This window comes from Strix uralensis, chromosome 3, assembly GCF_047716275.1.
Source record: "Strix uralensis isolate ZFMK-TIS-50842 chromosome 3, bStrUra1, whole genome shotgun sequence".
Taxonomy (NCBI): domain Eukaryota; kingdom Metazoa; phylum Chordata; class Aves; order Strigiformes; family Strigidae; genus Strix; species Strix uralensis.
In genome coordinates this window covers 90,089,891-90,109,430 of record NC_133974.1, presented here as the reverse complement: position 1 = coordinate 90,109,430, position 19,540 = coordinate 90,089,891, and the positions used below count along the sequence as shown (strand labels likewise).

General features: G+C 43.2%; 1 protein-coding gene across 2 annotated transcripts; it reads right to left on the bottom strand.

Annotated features, from left to right (window-relative positions):
- Nucleotides 1-1,977: 1,977 nt before the first annotated feature.
- On the bottom strand, nt 1,978-12,298 carry SCCPDH (saccharopine dehydrogenase (putative)). 2 transcript variants are annotated; one of them, XM_074863287.1, is made up of 12 exons: nt 11,968-12,298; nt 11,606-11,718; nt 11,129-11,209; nt 10,532-10,661; nt 8,985-9,034; nt 7,296-7,426; nt 6,643-6,760; nt 5,353-5,472; nt 5,178-5,234; nt 4,529-4,640; nt 3,603-3,684; nt 1,978-2,640 (listed from the first exon to the last, which is right to left on the bottom strand). In XM_074863287.1, the coding sequence occupies exons 1-12, from the start codon at nt 12,167-12,169 to the stop codon at nt 2,535-2,537; spliced, it is 1,302 nt and encodes a 433-aa protein (XP_074719388.1). In that variant the 5' UTR covers nt 12,170-12,298; the 3' UTR covers nt 1,978-2,534. The 2 variants fall into 2 exon arrangements, with proteins under 2 accessions (XP_074719388.1, XP_074719389.1); XM_074863288.1 differs by having other exon boundaries at nt 11,129-11,204; nt 11,968-12,252.
- Between the last annotated feature and the right edge of the window lie 7,242 nt (nt 12,299-19,540).

Here is a 19,540-nt window from a genome sequence, read left to right as displayed (position 1 = left end):
TATCAAGTGCTTTGATGCATCTGCTTTGATCTGATGTCAGATGGCTAAAAGCTGAAGCTAAACTGTGCCTCTGTACCTTTGGGGCTGTAACTCCAGAGAACATTCCACTGAAAGGTTGACTGTGTTGGGATAGCAGAGTCTCACCTTTCAGAAAGAATAAAAATAGGTGTAATGACAGATTTTATTTCCAGGAAACACAGAGTAGGAGATATTAGTGAAGGGAGAGTGAACATTAGTAAGATTAAGGGCTGGTGTTAGGGGGTTTGTCAAGGAAAGAAATGTTTCATTAGAAATGGTTCCCTGAGTTACCTCAGACAGTTGACACATTCATAAGACTTTTTTTTTCTTCAACTGTTTAGAAGCCAGGGCTGATGAAAAGTATTCATTCCAGGTTATAATGTGAAGGAGAGTAAAATCTATTTTACTTTTGATAGCCACTTGGTGCTTAAAGCATTAACTGATTCACATTGACTTAGTTTATTTGCCTTAATATTTGTACATACCCAGTGTGCAAATACAGCTGCAGATAACTAATTTAATCCCCCATCAGAACTTCCTCTCATGGAAGACTACTCTCAGGGTTGTCAGCGCAATAAATTTCATTGGTTCCCATGTAACTAATCATAAATAGCTCAGTTGTTGACTTCTGGTGGGGAAAAAACAAGCTGCAGGCAGAAGCCAATCCATAGTTTCTCATGAGCTGTTAGGTTACAAGCATTGCCTATCAGTCTAGGCCAATCTGAAAATACTATGAAATAATAGACTTTCAAGAAGGTAGCATGTGTTTCTTATTTTGCTGGTACTTTTGTCTTCTGTGCAAAACTTGCAGGTTTCCATTCCAGGAATGCTTTTTTCACCAAAGTAGTCCAGATAATGAGTCTCTTTGATATGCTTGGAGATAAATGTACTGTGGTTCCTTTTGAATTAAAACTGTTCCTAAAATAAAATGCATTTTCCAAAGCACTGTGCTGTGTGGATGACCAATGTGTGACGGAGAGGGAAAAACAGAGTTTCTGATGTGTCTGTCTGTTCAGGTCACTTCCTCCTTGGCTGTGTATCACCTGGCATGGTTCAAGAGCAGGCTTATACCACAGCAGTCAGTGGTGTGGCATGTCTTGCTGTTGAACTTGTTTTAAATGCAGACTAAAACATGAATGATTAGTGAATGACTGATTGCTTGCCTTTTGATACTACAACTGTAATTTCAATACACAGAAGGATGCAGGAAAGTAATGTGTGATTTCTATGAACACCAACAGCACAAGCATCTGTGACCCTCAGAATCCAGGGCACGGGAAAACCCATACGATTGATCCAGCCTATTGGTCTCATAGTGGTTTCCTAAAGGATGAGAAGAGTATGCTTGTCTCAGCAGGATCCAACAGTGACACAGGCCAGGTATGATTTTATTCAAAGAATCAACTAAAAGCAGTTTTAGCTAGTAACACAGTCATAGATTGGTCAGGTTGTTTATCTCCCATTATTAACATGTAAGTGTTCTCAAACTCAGTTGCAAATCTTGATTCCTAATTTAAGCTGTTAGTATGGTATGCATATAGTTGGGTATGCACAAACCTCAGAAGCAGCACCTGAAACATCACTGTATAGTGAACTACATCCATCAGGCAGCCTTCAATACAGCTACAAGACTCTAGAGCAACAGTTTGCATGTGATTTGTCTGATATTGGAGATGGTGAATGTGATGCAGCTGAGATGGAGAACTTTTTATATCTCAGAGTAATTTTCAGAGCTCTTAAAAGCTCTACTGATACAACAAAAAAGCCTCTTCCAGAAGAAATACAGCTGCTTAAACCATTGCAATTGGTATAGCAACAGAGCCAGGCTCTGACAAAAAAACACCAACCATGTACACTGCATTGAAATGTAAAAAAACCAAAAAGGTCATCTTTGCACTTTCTTTTCTCACCGTTTTTAGCACAGGTAAGAATGCCAGTCAACATACCTCAAGACACCAGTAGAGTCAGCTGACCTTTATTAGAACCCAGGGAAAAAAAAAAAAGACAAAACTATTCCTTAAACTAGTCTTTTTATTTCTCTAGGGGCACTAAGGCTTTGAAAGTAAGAATGCCACCAAGTAACAGTACCCATCCCAAGCAGGTACAAGCCCTCACTGGTAGTTTCATCCCCTCAGGCACCCATTACCCAGGGCCTGCCTGCTTTCTGTAGCTGTGGGGGGATGGGGCAAAGCAAGAAGGCTGTGGTTAATTGTGAAGCAGATGCTATAGTGGTTACATTAAGTAGTAACTCAGATGAAAGAGATCAATCAAAATCCTAGAACTAGTACCCACTAAGTCACCGCTTTAATATGCTTGTCTATTAAAACTCTTTACGGTCCTTTACGGCTTTGGCTCACTATAACAAATAGTAGTACAACTTTTAACTCAATTTTTCTTGTTTTTGCTGTAAACAATAGCACAGTGGAACTATTTTATGATTAGGCTTTTACAGCCAAAGGAGTTTTATTAGAGTTAGACCCAGGAAAGGTGTTAGTTCACACAGTTATGTTTTGACTTCAGACTTCAGGCTTGCTAATGACAGAGAACTCAACACCACATTTGTTGAGGCGATCAATCAGTTTTGTTTTGGAGAAGGCAGCTCCTGGAGAATATACACCACCCCTGTTAATGAAAATTGAAAGAGAAAAACATAAGTGCTACAGTGACTGAGTGACACCTTTTTTTGAAGTAAAAGGTGTACTTCCCTGCCTAAGAAAGAAAAAGCCACTCTGTCCCACAGGAGAGCATATGAGGAATTTGGTAAGCTGGTTATAGTCGCAGCTTCATTTCTGTATCTGTTGTGGAAGCTCTCAAATAAGCAAATAAGAACCAAAATAAAATATATTTTCAATGCAATTAACTAGCACTCTGCAAAGATACAAGTGGCAGGTTCAAATGTCCGTGAGAGGAGAACAAAACTATCACCACACAACTTCCTAGGGTTTAATGACAACCCAAAATGCTCAGTCACTCACCTAAAAAAAATGAGGGCTCTCAGCCTCGAGGAATTTCTTAAGGCAGCGTCCCAACCAATAGGAACCTCGACGAGTTTCCTTGGGCAGCGTCCCGACCCAAGGGGACAGTCCTCAACTGCAGCACACCACTCCAGGGGCACTAGCTCAAAATGGTTCCCCAGAAGACTCCATTTATACCCAGCCAAATCTGATCAGTAGCCACTATCAGCCCTCATCAGCTGAGGGCCCCAAGTACCATGAAGCCCTGAGGACAAGGGCACTGAAAAAGGAAATCAGTGGCCGCTACCTTTCAGTGGCCAGGAAGCCCCATTTTCATCGGGCAGGCTCACCTGTCACAGCATCCGGCAAACTCAACAGAAACCATTCCATTAACTGAAAATACAGACACTGATGCAATAGATGCTGCAAAAGCATTACAAAAAACCTGTGGCTACACATCCTTTCAAACTGAAAGGCAGATGAAGAGTAAGTAGCTTTAATGCAGCTTGTGGTGAAGTGACGAACACCACAGAAACCCACAGGGTTATGAGATCTGTATTTTCAAAGAGAAACATATACACAGAGCAGCTTTAAGGGAGATCATGCTGTCCTGCACAAGAGAGTACTTACTGTTTAGGCAGACAAGCTGCATCTTCCAGAAGAGCTACAGCTGCTTGAACCATCGCAATTGGTGTAGCAACATAGCCAGGCTCTGACAAAAGAAAAAAAAAAAACAAACAATGTACGGTGTGTCAAAATGTGAGACATAATGTTGCTCTTACTTACAGCATGCTGAAGAATAATCTCTTTGGCAATGAAACAGCCTTCCTTGTTTAAGAACAGCTTTTTTACCTGGTAATCATCCCAAGCAGCTGGCAAAGCCCTCAAGATCTAATCTGGACAAATACTGCTTCAAATACAGGCCTCTAACCACACAACCACCATGAGTGATCACCTCACAGTGACAGATGGCTCTCCACTACAGCAAGAGCTTTCCCCATCCTGAACTTAAATTCAGACTTTTGCTGCACGACTGCTGCATTGGGCTACATCTTGAGTTCTTTAAAGAAGCTATGCTTCACTAACTCCTTTCTGAATATACATTCTTGCTGTCTCCAAACTTTACTTCAGGTGTCATCTCCCCTCAAAAGAATCACCTGAAGACAGGTATGTTACAGCTAGAAATGATACCATGCCAGATTTGCTTAAGTTCACTCACAGCAGACTGGAAATACACAAGGGTAATAAATCTGGGCCGCAACAACTGAAAACTATCCTTAAAGCACTCTCCCTGTAACTGCTCTACTCTGCAAAAATAAAAATCAGAATGGGAAAGTCAGAAGGAAGGAGAATGACAAGGTGGCAAAAGACTTGGCTATTTCAAAAAGGGGGTCACAATGGATGCTAGTATCCAAGGCAATGTTCTGTAAAGGCTGCTGACCTTACCCATATTGCAAGTGCTCCTCGAGGGTGAAAGGAATAGCAGTGGAATCATAAACCTATCTGAGAGTAGGGAATGTGAGGAAAAAGCAGTCACCTGCTACCAACATGCGTACCTGGTCCTTTCACTTCAGTGCAGATCTTTACATTTGGTTTGCCATTCTGGGGATCTTGTCCCTCACTGTAACCCTCACCAAAAAAAGTCATCGTGAAAGAGGTTCCATCCATCTGTGGCGGGCAAGACAAGCATGGTCACCAAAACAGTAACTCACTTCTACCAGGAAAGCACAAGTAGTAAATCCAAGTATCTGTTATGCCATGTACTATGATCCATCAAAACATGAGAGCAGTTATTCTGAGTTATTGCTTAGAAGGTACATTCTCATCTAAACTTTTAATCAGTTCCACCTTGCTGGAACTGTTACTGTTCTAAAGTTCATCTATTCTCTTGGTGCTTTCAGTCCTGGGTTTTTGCTTCTCAGTCTCCCTCCGTCATCACCTTTGACAGATGGAGTGCTGTGAGCCATCCATGTAAATACATCAGACCCAGCAACATGGTCCATTTTTCCCTCATGCAAGTTCCACGCACTTTGATGTCTAATAGCAGAGGCATGATTATTTAAATATTCAAAGCTATCTGAACAGGCACACACAATGTGCATTTAGAAATTATTTCTCTGAGACTAAGCAGTTGACTCTAGATTACTATTCCACCATTACCACAATAAATGCATTCAATGATTGCAATGGAAAACAGTCAGCTACCTGTTTCTGGGTTGGTCCTTTCTTTGAGAAGCGTCCAGCAGAGAAAAATTCTGGGTACTATATAACAAGAGGGGTGTGGGGGGGGGGAAGATAAAAAAAGAAGACCAACAGTAAACTAGAGAGGAAAAAAAAAAGTTCTCCAAACATTTAATTCTTTTGTGTTTTGAACACTTACTTTTGTCAGAAGTTTTCTTCCAAAGCTAAACTTCACAAGAAGAAGAAATAAAAAGCCAGCAAACATCAGCTTGATAGCAGAGCCAAGACTACCTATGTTCACATAAGCACTATACTGCACCTGAGGCAGAAACATATTTTCAGTGATAACTTACATTAAAATTTTTGCATCAATTCATTTGTAAAAATAAATCCACCCCCAAATTAGGAAGCAATTGTCTGATACAATAGATATCTGTTTAAATAGGGCCTTAAACAATTGTCTTAGTTCTAAACAACTCTCTGAATAATGCTTCACTTCATCATTCATTATGAGAAGACAATGTAACTACAGAATGGCAAGGGAGCAAGCATGGTAAACAAGAGTGGAAAACTTTAAAGGAAGATATGCTTTGGTATCTGATTTCAGGCTTCTTTTCCAAGATCTTCCTTTCCTCCTCTTTGTGCTCTAGCTTCAAAGAAACCGAGGCCTTACTTTAGAATTCTAGAATAGCAATGGCAAGCCTTTCCCAATTAGTAGTTTCCCAGTATATTTTTAGAGCACTGTCTCACCTTCATCTCTTAACTGATGCCTGCAATTCTGCACAGCTGTTATACAGATTGTTGGTGCTGGTCTCTCAGGAAACCATGGAAAACAAAAACTACATGTCTTTTCCACTACCACTTCACACTGCCTTTACTCAGCACACCAGAGACCCAAGTGTCAAAGAAGTCTCCAGATACAAATGAGCAGCACATGAATTCTTTATCAGAATGTTTACTACACTATACTGACCTGACTACAGTTACACAGACCGCAGCTATGACACTTTTAGAAGCTCTAATACCAAAAAAAAAAAAAGAAAAAAAAAGCCTCTGCACAGGAACAGAACTTAATGTATTCATCATTCCTGAAAACCATGAAGCCTATTTTTCAAATACTTCTGTGACTCAAGGCTTCCATTCCCTACAAATACACATCCAGAAGTCAGACAGCCAGAGAGCCCTACAAAAGACTCTCATAACAATTATGCTAGCAGCAATAGGCAAGCTCATCAGGTAGAGTATCAGGTAGTAGGAAACATGCTTGTACACCCAGAACCTGGGCCACATCAGGTCAAGCAGCTTGCAAAGGTGATCAACAGAACAAGCCTCCTTCTTTTACAGAGCAAAAGCACATTGCAGTTTATTACTATTCACCTAATTACAGAAACCCTACTACACAGATCTGTGCCAAGAACAGTGATGACCTAATGGAAAGATTCATTGAAAATGGTAATAAATACATAGAATACTAATAACAGTAACTTACAGGTGTTTCCTGCAACTCTGTGTACAAATAACGCTGAGACCGTTTTACAACAGAAACATCAGCTCCCATGAATGGAATGGAGTACTCTTTGAATTCCCGATTGTAAAACAGAAATCCTCTGCAAATGGAAAAAAAAAAGTCACCTCAGAAATAAAAAGTTCAGATGCTCACAAACTGAAAGAAACTGATCAAAATGGCCCTACCAATACTGGCTTTTTCTCAAGCATTTTTATGACATTCTCTCTCTTCACTGAAAGCAAACCATTCCAAATTTATCCCTGGCTCAACCCAAAATTCCATGTACTATAGCAAGGATGAATTTGATAAGCATGAGGAGAATGTTATTTTGATTCTTTTTTCTGTTCTACTGATCGGAATCAAACCTAAAAGTTTGACATGTCACTACAAGTCTCTTGGAACAAGCTAACTTTGAGACCCAGTAAATGCTGGGACACATTCTTTTTTCAGTAAAATAGGAACAAATCAGTAAAGCTGAACTTATCTTCCATTCTACTAGATGAGCATCTGTGCGTTCATATTATACTGAAGACCTAAATGCATCTTTTTAGAATTTAGTAGTATGTTAAGAATCCATATGATAAGCACTGGAACTGTTAGAAGACAGCACGTTTCACATCTTGCGCTTCTTATACCTTTTTTTAAGTTTTGCACCAACTACTGGCACAGGGGCATAGCCTATCTTTTTCCGAAGCTTCCTCAGGTTGTCTTGATCCGCAAGGCCATAAACAGCTGATTTCCAGGTCCCATCATGTACACAAGAACCCTGGTGACATATCAAGAAACAGGAATTAATTCTGTATCTAAAGGTTTCATTATTATTTGAATAATGACCTTAGAATTATTACATAGACTACACACTATTACCATTCTTACATGTATGTATTACAATTACATGCATTAAAGTATATTGAAAGGTGAGGGGTTGACCTCAGCCAAAGGCCAGGTGCCCACCAAGTCACTCTGTCACTCCCCTTCTCAGTAGGACAGGGAGAGGAGAAAATATGATGGAAAAACATTCTTGTGGGTCACGATAAAGGCAGTTTAATACAGCAAAAGCCAAGGCTGCAACACAGAAGCAAAGCAAAACAAAAAGATTTACTCTCTTTGCCTCCCGGCAAGCGATGTTCCTGGGAGGCAGGGCTTCAGTATGCACAGCTGTTGCTCCGAAAGACAAACGTCGTAATAATGAATGCCCCCCCACCCCTCCTCCTTTCTCTCAGCTTGCCATGCTGAGCAGAGGACACACGGCACAGAACACCCTTTTGGTCAGTTCGGGTCAGCTGTCCTGGCTGTGTCCCCTCCCAGGGTCCTGCCCAGCCCCAGCCTACAGTGTGAGGGGGGAATGTCAGAGAGACAGCCATGATGCTGCGCCAGCGCTGCTCAGCAGCAGCCAAACCACTGCTGTGTTACCAACACCTTTCTAGCTGCCAACACAAAGCACAGCACTAGGAGAGCTGCGATGAGGAGAATTAATTAACTCCATCTCAGCCAGACCCAATACAATCTCCACCCCTTATTCCATACAATTTGCGTCACGTTCAGGTCCCACATCCTTTGAGACATACCTATATATCCATCTTCTAACCCTCCCATTGTATTTAATTCTCATTACCGAAATACCTTCTCACCAACACTTGTAACTCATACTACATACTTAAATCATCTTTACAGCCAACATACAGATTTATAAATTCTCATTAACTACTGTCCGCCGTCCTTTAACAGATGGCTTCCTCCACTGCTCCAGATGTTCCCAAGAACAGGCTACGACTTAGGCCCCATCTGTCAAGATGGGTGCTCAGGCCAGGAAACACAGTGTGTCCCACTGTTGGGCACCAACACCAGCTTGCTTTGGGTCATCGTTGCATGGCTTTAATAACAACCTTAGAAGAATTATCACATATATTGCACATTATTACATATATGTATTATGATTACATGCACTGAAGTAGATTGAAACAACCCCTCCCAACAAAACAATCAAACAGCCAAACACCAGGATTACTGGCAGCACACTATGTATCTGTTACGGTTTGTGTAGGAATCCTTCCCACATCTCTGCAGCAACTAAGTATTTCTTGAAACAGCTTAACACCACAACAAACTTTAGGCAGACAGCCTATGCAAATGAACCTTACAAAAGGCTGTTTGCTTGGGATACTTTCAGCAGCTCCTAAAGAATAAAGTTCTCAGACTTCATCACCAAAGAACTGCCAGCTTGTTCCTTGGTCTGAATTAATGTAACAACAGTTATTCTAATGGCCTATGGTGTCTTTATTACAAATATCTCCAAGTTTCCAAGGAGGTATAAACCAACTAACCTCAGGCCCAGATTTCACCGTCAGGAAACTTTCAACAGCAGTTAAGGTACCTTTAAGGGAGGAGAAAACATTACTTGGCATATACAGTCCTTCATTCCCAAAGCCACAGTACACTCTGGTAGACTCAAATAGCAGGCCATTGACATTATTAGTTGAAAAGGCAGAGTCACATCTCTCTCTCAAAGGAAAATAAACTAAGTCCCACAGCTCTTTTTGTTAGCAAGTATCAAATTTCTTATGTGAAGTACTTCAATAAAGGTCACTAATGTTATCTTTACTCATTAAATCTTTCATTTGTCTTATCTAGTTAATGAGATGATGTAAATAACCAATTAAAAAAAAGGGAAAGAATATTAAAAGACATATTCTGTTTTCCTCCAAGTTTCAAAATAAAGGATGATGTAGGCTGTGAAAACCGAGATGGAATCACAGATTTTTTTAGTCCTTAACTACAAAATAAACCCCCCAAAACCCCAAACCTGTAAAAAACCTGAAACGCGCAGGATATCCTAAAACACTTAATTTTAGCACACCTTGTGTATTGCAAAGAATACTTAGTTGTGATGAACAGCAAAACAAAAAAAACTCCTCCAAATTCTACTTTGTTTTGCTTTGCTCAGGTCCTTCTGAGATTGTAAAACTGTACTTGTACAGGCAAATTTCAGTAGAGCAAACAACTGGATAGGCAGGTGGTAATACCATCAAGTCAAAATAGGAAGACATAAGAGATCAGGTATCAGACATCAAATTAGAACCCCATGAACAACCACATACTCATTTCCATGCCTCTCGTCTCCATCCTATCAGATCCAGACTGAGTTTTCTTAAACTGAAAGCTGATGATACACTCCAGTGTAAAGCAATGCCACTTCATAGCAGTTTTAACAGTCCATGCAAGCAAAACATTTGGATACTCTTACTGGCCCTTCCAATTCAAAGTCAGACCTGATGCACGAACTGGCCTCATCTGAGACTAAGATCAACCACTATCTGCATAGAATTAAATCTTCTTACATCTTTCCTCCAATATATTTATCCCTTTTCCATTACTGTCTGGCTGCTCGTGAAGAAGGTGGCATTGCATGGCACTCTCTATCTACTTACACTCGTACAACAGCTTCTCAGTGCTGGTGGTAGAAGAAAACTTGGGAAACCTGGTTACCCACTAATTTACCCTCCCTTTCCCGCAGCCTTCCTGTCCCCACTCTCTCTTCCCTTCCAGACACTCACAGTGCAAGAGGCAGCGTGCCAAGGCTTGCCTAGGGATGTCCACATGCCGGCTGAACAGCCCGCCACTGACAACGGAAGGCTCTGGTCTCTCAGGGAGCAACATGACCTTGAATCCCTCCTCTCCCTAATGACCAGTTTTCTCCAATCTCATAGGAATGGGTTTTACTTTTAAATTTTTATCTACCAGATTCAGTGGTAAAGGCAGGCAAAAAGAGAGATGAAAAGAGTTGCTATGTAAGCATTGCTGCTACAGCAAACCAGGTGAAAGCATCACCTACATTTCTTTCTCAGCATAAGGTCACACTTAAATAAGTCACCTTTCAGCTTGTCTCTGGTGTACAGTACTCCCATATCGGCTGGTATAGTGTCAAAGCCACAGCTTCCAATGATGTATACTCCCTTTTCCGCAGCTTTTTCGTTGTATTTCAGGTACATTTCTTCCAGAAACTACAACACAGTCAAAACAAATACTTGAAGCAGAACTCCCTATTTGGCCACACCCAATACAAGCCATCAGCGCTTTAGTGCCATACCACAGCACCCTACATACTTCAAACCACTCAGAAGTATCTTTCAGACAGATGCATATTACTCCTGGTTTGTGGTATCAAAGCGTCATAGCAGTGCAACGAAATGTGATCTACACAAAATTCCTGTGTAGAATCACAACCGAGGCTTGAAGCAGAAGTCAAAAATTTTGGACTTCCAGAGAGAACCTGAGAGGCTCTTGGCTAAAAGTAAGAAAACCATACAACTAATACACATTAACATACTTTAAAATAATTAAAATTGTAGATCAGGAGGTGGCAGAATTGTTTGTGTTCAAAACCACTGGCAGAAACATGAAATCTACTAAAGAAACACTTCTTTAACGGATCCTTGGTCACAGGTAGCATTTGTCTACTGTCACATACCTGGGGTTCTCCACTGATGTCAATGCAGTTGGCACCATTTTCAACACAAGCTGCTACCACAGGCTCTCCAAAGAATCTATACTATAGAAAGAACACCACACATAACAAAAATAAAACCCACACACCACAACTCCCCCAGCGTGCTTTATCCAACATATTTATCTACCAGAAAAGTAAACGCTTGGTGGCTCCTGGTTTTGCTCAGTGAGGCAAAGATGTGATAGTATTTGTATTTTTTCGGGGAGAAGGATCAGCATAACAAACTTCATCGCTGATAACAGAGCTGATACCAAACAGCGTAACAAGCTTCCTCACCGATAACGAGTTTCCGGCGGCCGTCGCCGCCCTCCCCGCCCCGAGGTGCGCGGCCACCCGCAGCCCGGGCGCGGCGGTGGAGGGACAGAGGCCGGGCCGAGCTCTGCCGGGAGCCGCGCCCGGCCGGTGCCGGGGGAGCACCGCCCGCGTCCCCACACTCACCGGGCCCACGCAGTTGAGCACCAGCCGGGTCTGCCTCGCCATGGCGGCCAGCGAGGCCGCGTCGCCCACATCGCAGAGCAGCACGCCGACCTCCGCCCCCAGCGCCGCCTTCCCTGCGCACCGGAGACCGCCGTCACCGACACCGCATCCCTCCCCGCGCCGGGCTGGGCCGGGCCGGGCCGGGCCGCCGCCTCCCTGGCGCAGCCCCGCAGCCGAGGGGCTCGCCCCGGCCCGCCCCGCAGCCCTTCCCATCACACCCGCCCGCGGGTGGTTCCCGACGTCCGGGGCCGGGACGTGGCGGCCGCGCGGTTCCCGCCGCCCCCGGGCCGTGGCGCCGCCCGACCCCCCGCCGCGGCCCGTACCCAGCCTCTCGGCCGCCCGCTCCAGCACCGCCCGCAGCTTCTCCCGGCTCCGCCCGGCCACGGCCCAACGCGGAGCGCCGCGCAGCTCCCCGCCGGCCGCCGCCCGTGCCACCTCCTCCACCACGAACTGGCCGGTGAAGCCCGAGGCCCCGAACACGACCAGCTCGTAGGGCCGCTCGGCCCCGCCGCCGCCAGCCGCCATGGAGAGGGAATGGAGCCGCCGCGCTGCCGGGCAGCTGCGGGCACAGGCCGCTATCACGCGGCCCCGCCCCTCCCCGGCGGGGGCGGTGCGCGAGGCCCGCCCGCGGGGCGGCCGTTACGGCAGACCGGGGCTCGCGCTGGCTGTGAGGAGCAGCGCGCGGGGCCTGCGGGGGCCGCGGCCCTGCCCCGCTCCGCGCACCGGACCGGACCGGACCGGACCGGACCGGACCGGACCAGCCCCGCCCCGCCCCGCCCCGCCCCACGGCCCTGCCCCAGTCCGTTCTCACGGCAGCACCTCGGCCGCTGCCGGCTGTGAGCGCGCCCTGCCGCGGGGGGAACGACCTTTGCTCTCCTTCAGCCTTTGCTCTCTGCTGGGGAAGAGAGGCAGGTGCAGTCGCGCAGGGCGTTCTGGCTTAAGTGATGAAATACAAGTACACCGGGGTACGGCCAAGGGGCTTCGGAGCCGAGCAGGGTAAGCAACGTCTGTAGAGAGAGGCCGTGGTCAGTGGTCCCACAGCAGGCATTCTCTCTCCTGCTGAGCACGGTGCATTACGATGGGTTACTGCCATAAGCATTTCCAACACAGGTAATGGAGATGAACTGAGGACTGTTACTAGTCAAAAAGAAAACCTTAATTGCCTAGAAGTAAAATGAAATGCTCTATTTCCCCCACCACTACAGCAAATACTTGTTTTGTTCAACAACAAGAGCTGAGTAGCACAAAATTTGAAGTTGCCGTTGTGAGGAGAAGCAGTGACGCTGCAAAGCCACGATGGGAAGGAGCATTTGCGACTGCACGGTGCGGTGAGGTACAGTCATGTTTTCCGTGCTTTTTGTGGCCAGGCCACTTGCCTGGATTCCAGAGGCTCGCAGCAAGTCACACGGGAAGCAACCTTGTGAATCCTGATGGCTGGCCTTTTTTCCCAGGGAGCATCTGCCATACCTTAACTGTTCCTGACAGATGCCCGTCTAACCTGTTTTAAAACCTCTGGTGATAGATGCTTTCACACTGTTTCCCAGGAAATCTGCACTTTGTTATACAAAGGGCTGGAGACAAGAAGCTAGATCTGCACAGCCTGTAGTTTCAGCCCCATACTATTTCTCCTGTTTATAGAGAACATTGGTAAAAGATCTGTGAGGAGTGTATAAAAAAGATGCTGCAAAGCTGGAAACTTCCATGCATCTTAAGTCTTCCCAAGATTAAAAAGCGCTAATTCTTTTGATCTTTCCTCACAGACCACTTCATATATACATTTTTCCTGTTCTCCTCTGAACTTTCTCCAGCTCATTTACATTTCTCTTGAAATCTAGTGTCCACTAGTAGGTAGGCCCCACATTCACATTTTCAGTGGTAAATCGACTGAGAAGGTTATGTAATGTGCCAGAATTCACCCCTGTTTCTACATGCCCCAAACATTTGTGCGTTTTTTTGCAAGTGTCACGTTGTTGATGCACCTGCAGCTCATGATCTGTTCCACCTCAGGGCTTTTCCAAATCACTGCTGCCTAGCCAGTCTTTTCCCAACTCTTGATTTGTACTGAAGATTCATGTTCTTTCTGAATACATTCTAAACATCTCCTCTCTGAGGCAGCAGGAGGTTGTCACCTCTAAGCATCAGCATCAACTCCTTGAGTAGTGCTGATGCAGTTGTTTATAGGCCTACACTATCAGCTGTATCGGTGAAACAACTCAGTCTAACAAAAAACAAAGAGTGGGGGAGGGAAGGACAAAGACGGTTTTTGTGTTCTTTTTTAATCCAGATTATTTTGTTGATCTGATTTACAGAGCAACCCTCCAAGATCAGTTTCTTGTGTTTGAGGTCACTGAACATCTCATTAGTCAAGTCTCTTACTACCTTCCTGTCCTTCCTACACACTGGGATAATTTCCAGCTGTGCTCATAATACTGTTGAACTCCTCTGAGCTACTTTCTTCTTACGCTCCCTTTTTCTCTTCTGCCACCAATTCTCAGAGTAAAGTCTGTTTTCTGCAAGACCACTGTCTTTGGTCTTTTGTTTTCCTTTCTCCTTTGCAAAAGCTTTGAAAAAACATTGCAACAATAAGCAATATATATGTTTTCCCCCGATCTGAAGTTAACAAAAATCGTTATTTCTTCAGACTTTGCATTAACATTTGAAATTGTTCAGTGACAGGAGACTGTAAGGAGCCTGCAAATTGCAGAGGGATTCTGTCATAGCTTGTGGGGCTGGCTGGGGTCCTCATCCTGCTTTCTTCATCCCTTTGCTCCAGAAGCTTGCCTCTCTTGCCTCCTCTCCCTCTTCCATATTATCCCCTTTTCACATCTAATCCCCTGCCACTCCCAGAAAACATGGGAATTTATAAACCTATGACTCTGACTCAACCATTTGTACAGAATCAGGACTGCATAAGCTTCCTCAGGCCATATGTATTTGATAAGACCTGCATTGTGTTGTTAGGCAGTGGCTTGGCAAGCACAAGCTAGGATGCAGTGCTGAGAACCTTGTCTCCTCTCAGTGACTGAAACTTGACACCAAACTGGGCAGATTTATCCTGTTTATCAATCCACAACTCTCAAGATTTCATCTACTCTTTCAATGTCAGCTATATTTCTTTAAAACACACCTGCTGCAGCAAGATAATTCATGTAAATTGCAGCTTACACAATCAAGAATCGGGCTTTCAGAGCTGCAGAAGGACACCTGAAAATCAACTAGAGGGGCATCAAAACACGAGTCAGACCTGGTTTGTTTTTTTCGTTACATAAAATACCATTATAGTAGCTCCAACTCATTTTTTTCTCAAGAGAGATCTGTGGTTGGCAAGTGGAAGAATTCTGTTTGCAGACATCTCCAGTTTCACTCCAGCTCAGTGCATCAAAAAAAGAACAAAAATCAAAGTTTCTAAGCCAGTTTACATTCTTGACTGTGAAACTAACAAGTAGACAGGTAGGTTTCAAAATAGCAAACATCAAGGCAATGTCAAGGATCTAATTTTAAATGGAAGGCTTACAGCAGTCTTGACTAAAGGCAAAGGTTACCCTGTCTCCCTAGTTAGTGTCACCAACACAGGATTGCAAAAATTACTCTGTGGGAAAGTAGTAGGATGATTTACAGTTTTTCCTTGTCCAATAGGAAGACAAGAAATGCCAGATCTGCTGCCAAGTGCAGTTCTATAAAGGAGGTTCTCACCTGAATCAGCTTTAGAAGCTCACAAAAAAAGATACTGCTCTTTCTCTTAAAATCTTGTTTTTCGGATTTGAAGGTGCTTATTTTTTTCCATGTGTATCTGCATACAGATACTTAAAGATTTCACTACTTCATTTAAAGCCTTGTTTAGCCAGACTGCTTCAGTCTAAAACAATTGCTAGAGGATCCTGCAGATGTCTTTGGGACAGAGAAACACACAAGTGTATGCACACGCACGCACACACACACACACATGCCATACTTTTTCAAATTCCTTAAACAAAAATGGGCATGCCTCCCTTTGCTAGTTTCTCCTGTTCCACCTGGAGCCTCTGGCAGGATCTGAGGAATTTGTGTAAGCATTTATAAGAGCACTTGTATGTCTCCTCATTTTGTAGAGTAGGTGTTCTAATAAAATCCTTCCTATCAATATTTATATATTTCTTGGAGACCAATCTTTGTGTTAAATGTTTTTATATTCATTTATGACTTTAGTGTACTTTTTGTTTATTAGAGTGGAAATGCAGATGTTGTTCTATGACTGCTTTTTAATTAGAATAATAATAAGGTAGCAGAAAGAGTGCAGTATGATGTCAATTGCACAATGCTGTATGAAGGCAATTTTTTTAAACACAACATGGTAATTGTCTTGTACCCCAAAGGATGAAATAAGATCACTGGCTTGCATCATTGCAAATGTTACTACAGAACACAAGAAAATTAGATCATAAGAGTAGGCAGAGGGGTTGAGAAACAACGTTGATTAACAATGCATGGATGATTCACTGCAGGGTATGACGAATTATGTGGGTGAATATATATGAGATTAAAAAAAAAAAAAAGGCAGGCATCTATGTACCTGCTACAGTTACTCAGTACAGTAAGACCGTGAGAACAAATGTTTCTGGAACAAAGCCCACAGTTCTTAGTGCTATGGTGTATCTTATCCTTGATTTATGCAGAATATTACTTTATAAACAAGAGGCAATAGGCTCCACACCATACAGAACTTAAGAATTTGTAATAAACCAAACCATTTAGACTGGGACAAGAAAGAGGAGCTTGAAATTAAAAACTGCAGAGAATCCAACAGAGTTGCTTGCCACGTGGCAGTTCAGTAATGCTTTGTTTATTTTCTTTTAAAATTAAAATATCACCCAACCTTTTAAAAAAAAATTAAATCATAGAATCATAGAATCACTTCAGTCAGAAAAGACCCTTAAGATCATCAACTCCAACCGTAGGCCTAACACTGCCAAGTCCACCACTAAACCATGTCCCTAAGCACCACATCTACACGTCTTTTAAATACCTCCAGGGATGGTGACTCAGCCACTTCCCTGGGCAGCCTGTTCCAATGCTTGACAACCTTTTTGGGCAAGAGATTTTTCCTAATATTCAATCTAAACCTCCCCCGACACAATTTGAGGCCATTTCCCCTTGTCCTATCGCTTGCTACTTGGGAGAACAGGCCAACATCCATCTTGCTACAACCTCCTTTCAGGTAGTTGTAGAGGGCGATGAGGTCTCCCCTCAGCCTCCTCTTCTCCAGGCTGAACAACCCCAGTTCCCTCAGCCGCTCCTCATAAGACTTGTGCTCTAGACCCTTCACTAGCTTCACTGCCCTTCTTTGGACACACTCCAGCACCTCAATGTCTTTCTTGTAGTGAGGGGCCCAAAACTGAACACAGTATTCGAGGTGTGGCCTCACCAGTGCCGAGTACAGGGGGACAATCACTACCCTAGACCTGCTGGCCACACTATTTCTGATACAAGCCAGGATGCTGTTGGCCTTGGCCACCTGGGCACACTGCTGGCTCACATTTAACTGGCCCTTGACCAACACTCCCAGGTCCTTTTCCACTGGGCAGCTTTCCAGCCACTCTTCCCCAAGACTGTAGCATTGCATGGGGTTGTCGTGACCCAAGTGCAGGACCATCTCAATACATATGTATACATACGCATGTGTAATATGTATATTGTATACATATGTATATTCAACCAAATACATATTCAGCCAAATAAAAATAATAAATGAAGCTGTTTCCACCTATTTTGCTTATTTCTAAATTGGGAGATTACAACACAACAGATGGCAGCCTATGACACCTGCAGATCCCACCATTTTGGTTTTTAGTAAGCTGTTGGAAACTGTCAGTGCTAGGTTAACGGTTGGACTAGATGATCTTCAAGGTCCTTTCCAACCTAGATGATTCTCTGATTTTGTGATTCTGTATACCCATTCCCATTCATACAAAACTCTGAACAGTCTCTTAAAAGAAGAAATGAAGGCACCATTGACCCATAGAAGTACAAAAGAGGTCAAAGTTTTTGATTGCCACTGGAGTTCAGGCTCTTCATTCAATATTTACTGCTGTTGTCACTTCTCACACTGAACTTGAAACACAGGTATGGGAAGACTTACAGTTTTTTCAGTAGATGGAGACCAAACAAGAAAGTGTAGGGGGAGAGCATATTTTTCTGATGACACTAAATAATAACCAACGTTTCATTAGAATGGTCTATAATAAAAGTGGCCTCACAGTAAATTAAGACATAAAGTGTTAAACACCAGAGTGCTCTTAGTGGGTATTGCAGGGCTCTGCCTTACCTCACAGCTCAGTAGTCATTTTGATGACAACAACTAAAGATTTGAAACTTTCTCCCATAGTTGCAGAGAAATAACATAAAGGCAGCTAAGAAATTAAAAGTGAAAGGATTCAGAAAATGCAAACTAATCTATACTGGAGAAGTTAAAACCTGGAGTGCAGCTATGCTAAATGAAACGAGGATGAATGCTTTGCCCGGTGGATGGCAAATGTGGGAGATACTAGCAATGTAGAAGCATTAGATTGCATAGAAGGAAATAAAAATCTGTCTCCATTTGAAAGTCTCATTTAAAACATTGCATTCCAGTTCAGCCCCTTCACTACAATGAATAGACTGAAGAATTGCAGACAGTTCCAAGAAAATCATCGAGGAAATAATGATTTATCCAGGAGTAGGAATGGAGACACCTTCCAGGAAAAATGCAAAGTTCAAGGTATATATTATTAAGCTAAAAATAGCAACAGAGGCACAATAACACTTTGCAAATATGTGAAGATGTAACTTCTAGGGATGGAGGGTGAAAGACTTCAAATACAAAAAGAGGTGGGCACCTGACCAAGCATGACTGACAGAGGGACCAGCACAGGAGGTGTTGGTAGGGGAATGAGACCAGTGATTTGATGAGTCCCAATGGACAGGACATCTGAAACAGTGTGTAAGTAGGTGAGACAAAGCACCAGAATGTTAACTGTGACAAAGCCATATGATGCAGCAAGTGTAACTGGATGGCCAGATAGATCACCTGTTCTTTACTGTCTGCAGTCTTCAGTATTAGACTGAATTGTAAAATTGTCTAGCCACCTTTCCCACAATTACATTGTGAATATAACAACAGAATCTAACAGTTCTTAAAATATTCCTTGTATCTTATTTATGCAAGGTCATTATAAAGGTAAAATATCTATATGCTCTAATTATCTAAAACTGCTTGCAGGCAAAAATATACAGTTCCTTAATGTTATTCCCTGTACTCTACCAACTTTAGGTGCCTACAGAACTTCTTGGGGGCCAGTCAAGGCCTGGCCCCCAACCCAGGTGCCTTTGTTCAGTGCATTTGAATGCTCTGTCAGTGTTCATGAAGAGTATCCACAGGTTCTTTTCTTCTTTTAGGTTGTATGCTGTCTGTTCACACACAAAGAAGGACTCTCAGATTGTCCAGTTTTACATGTTGGCAAAACCATGACCACTCATTTTTGTCACATTTATAAATCACAGCTGAACTACACAGGTATTAGTGTTCTCAAAAACCTTGTAGCTGTCTTTGAACTGATAATATATTCCAACTTTTGACCTCCAAAGACTTATTTTTCCCAGTACTATCTTGAACAGCTCCTGTGCAAGACCATCTATCCGCTGCGCCTGTTCCCCTTACATTAAGGGTTAGGAAGGATGGTCCTTCACAAAACTCTGATCTTCATCCCAGAAACTATAGCGGCTCAGTGGAAAACTAACTCTCTCTCTCTCTCTCTCATTCTGCAAGCAGAGCACATAGCTATTCATTCTAAACCTATAGCAGTTTTAACACCTTCACACCATCATAACTCCCCTTGAAGCCACCCTCTCTCACTAATGCTAGATCCTCATGAGCTATCAGAG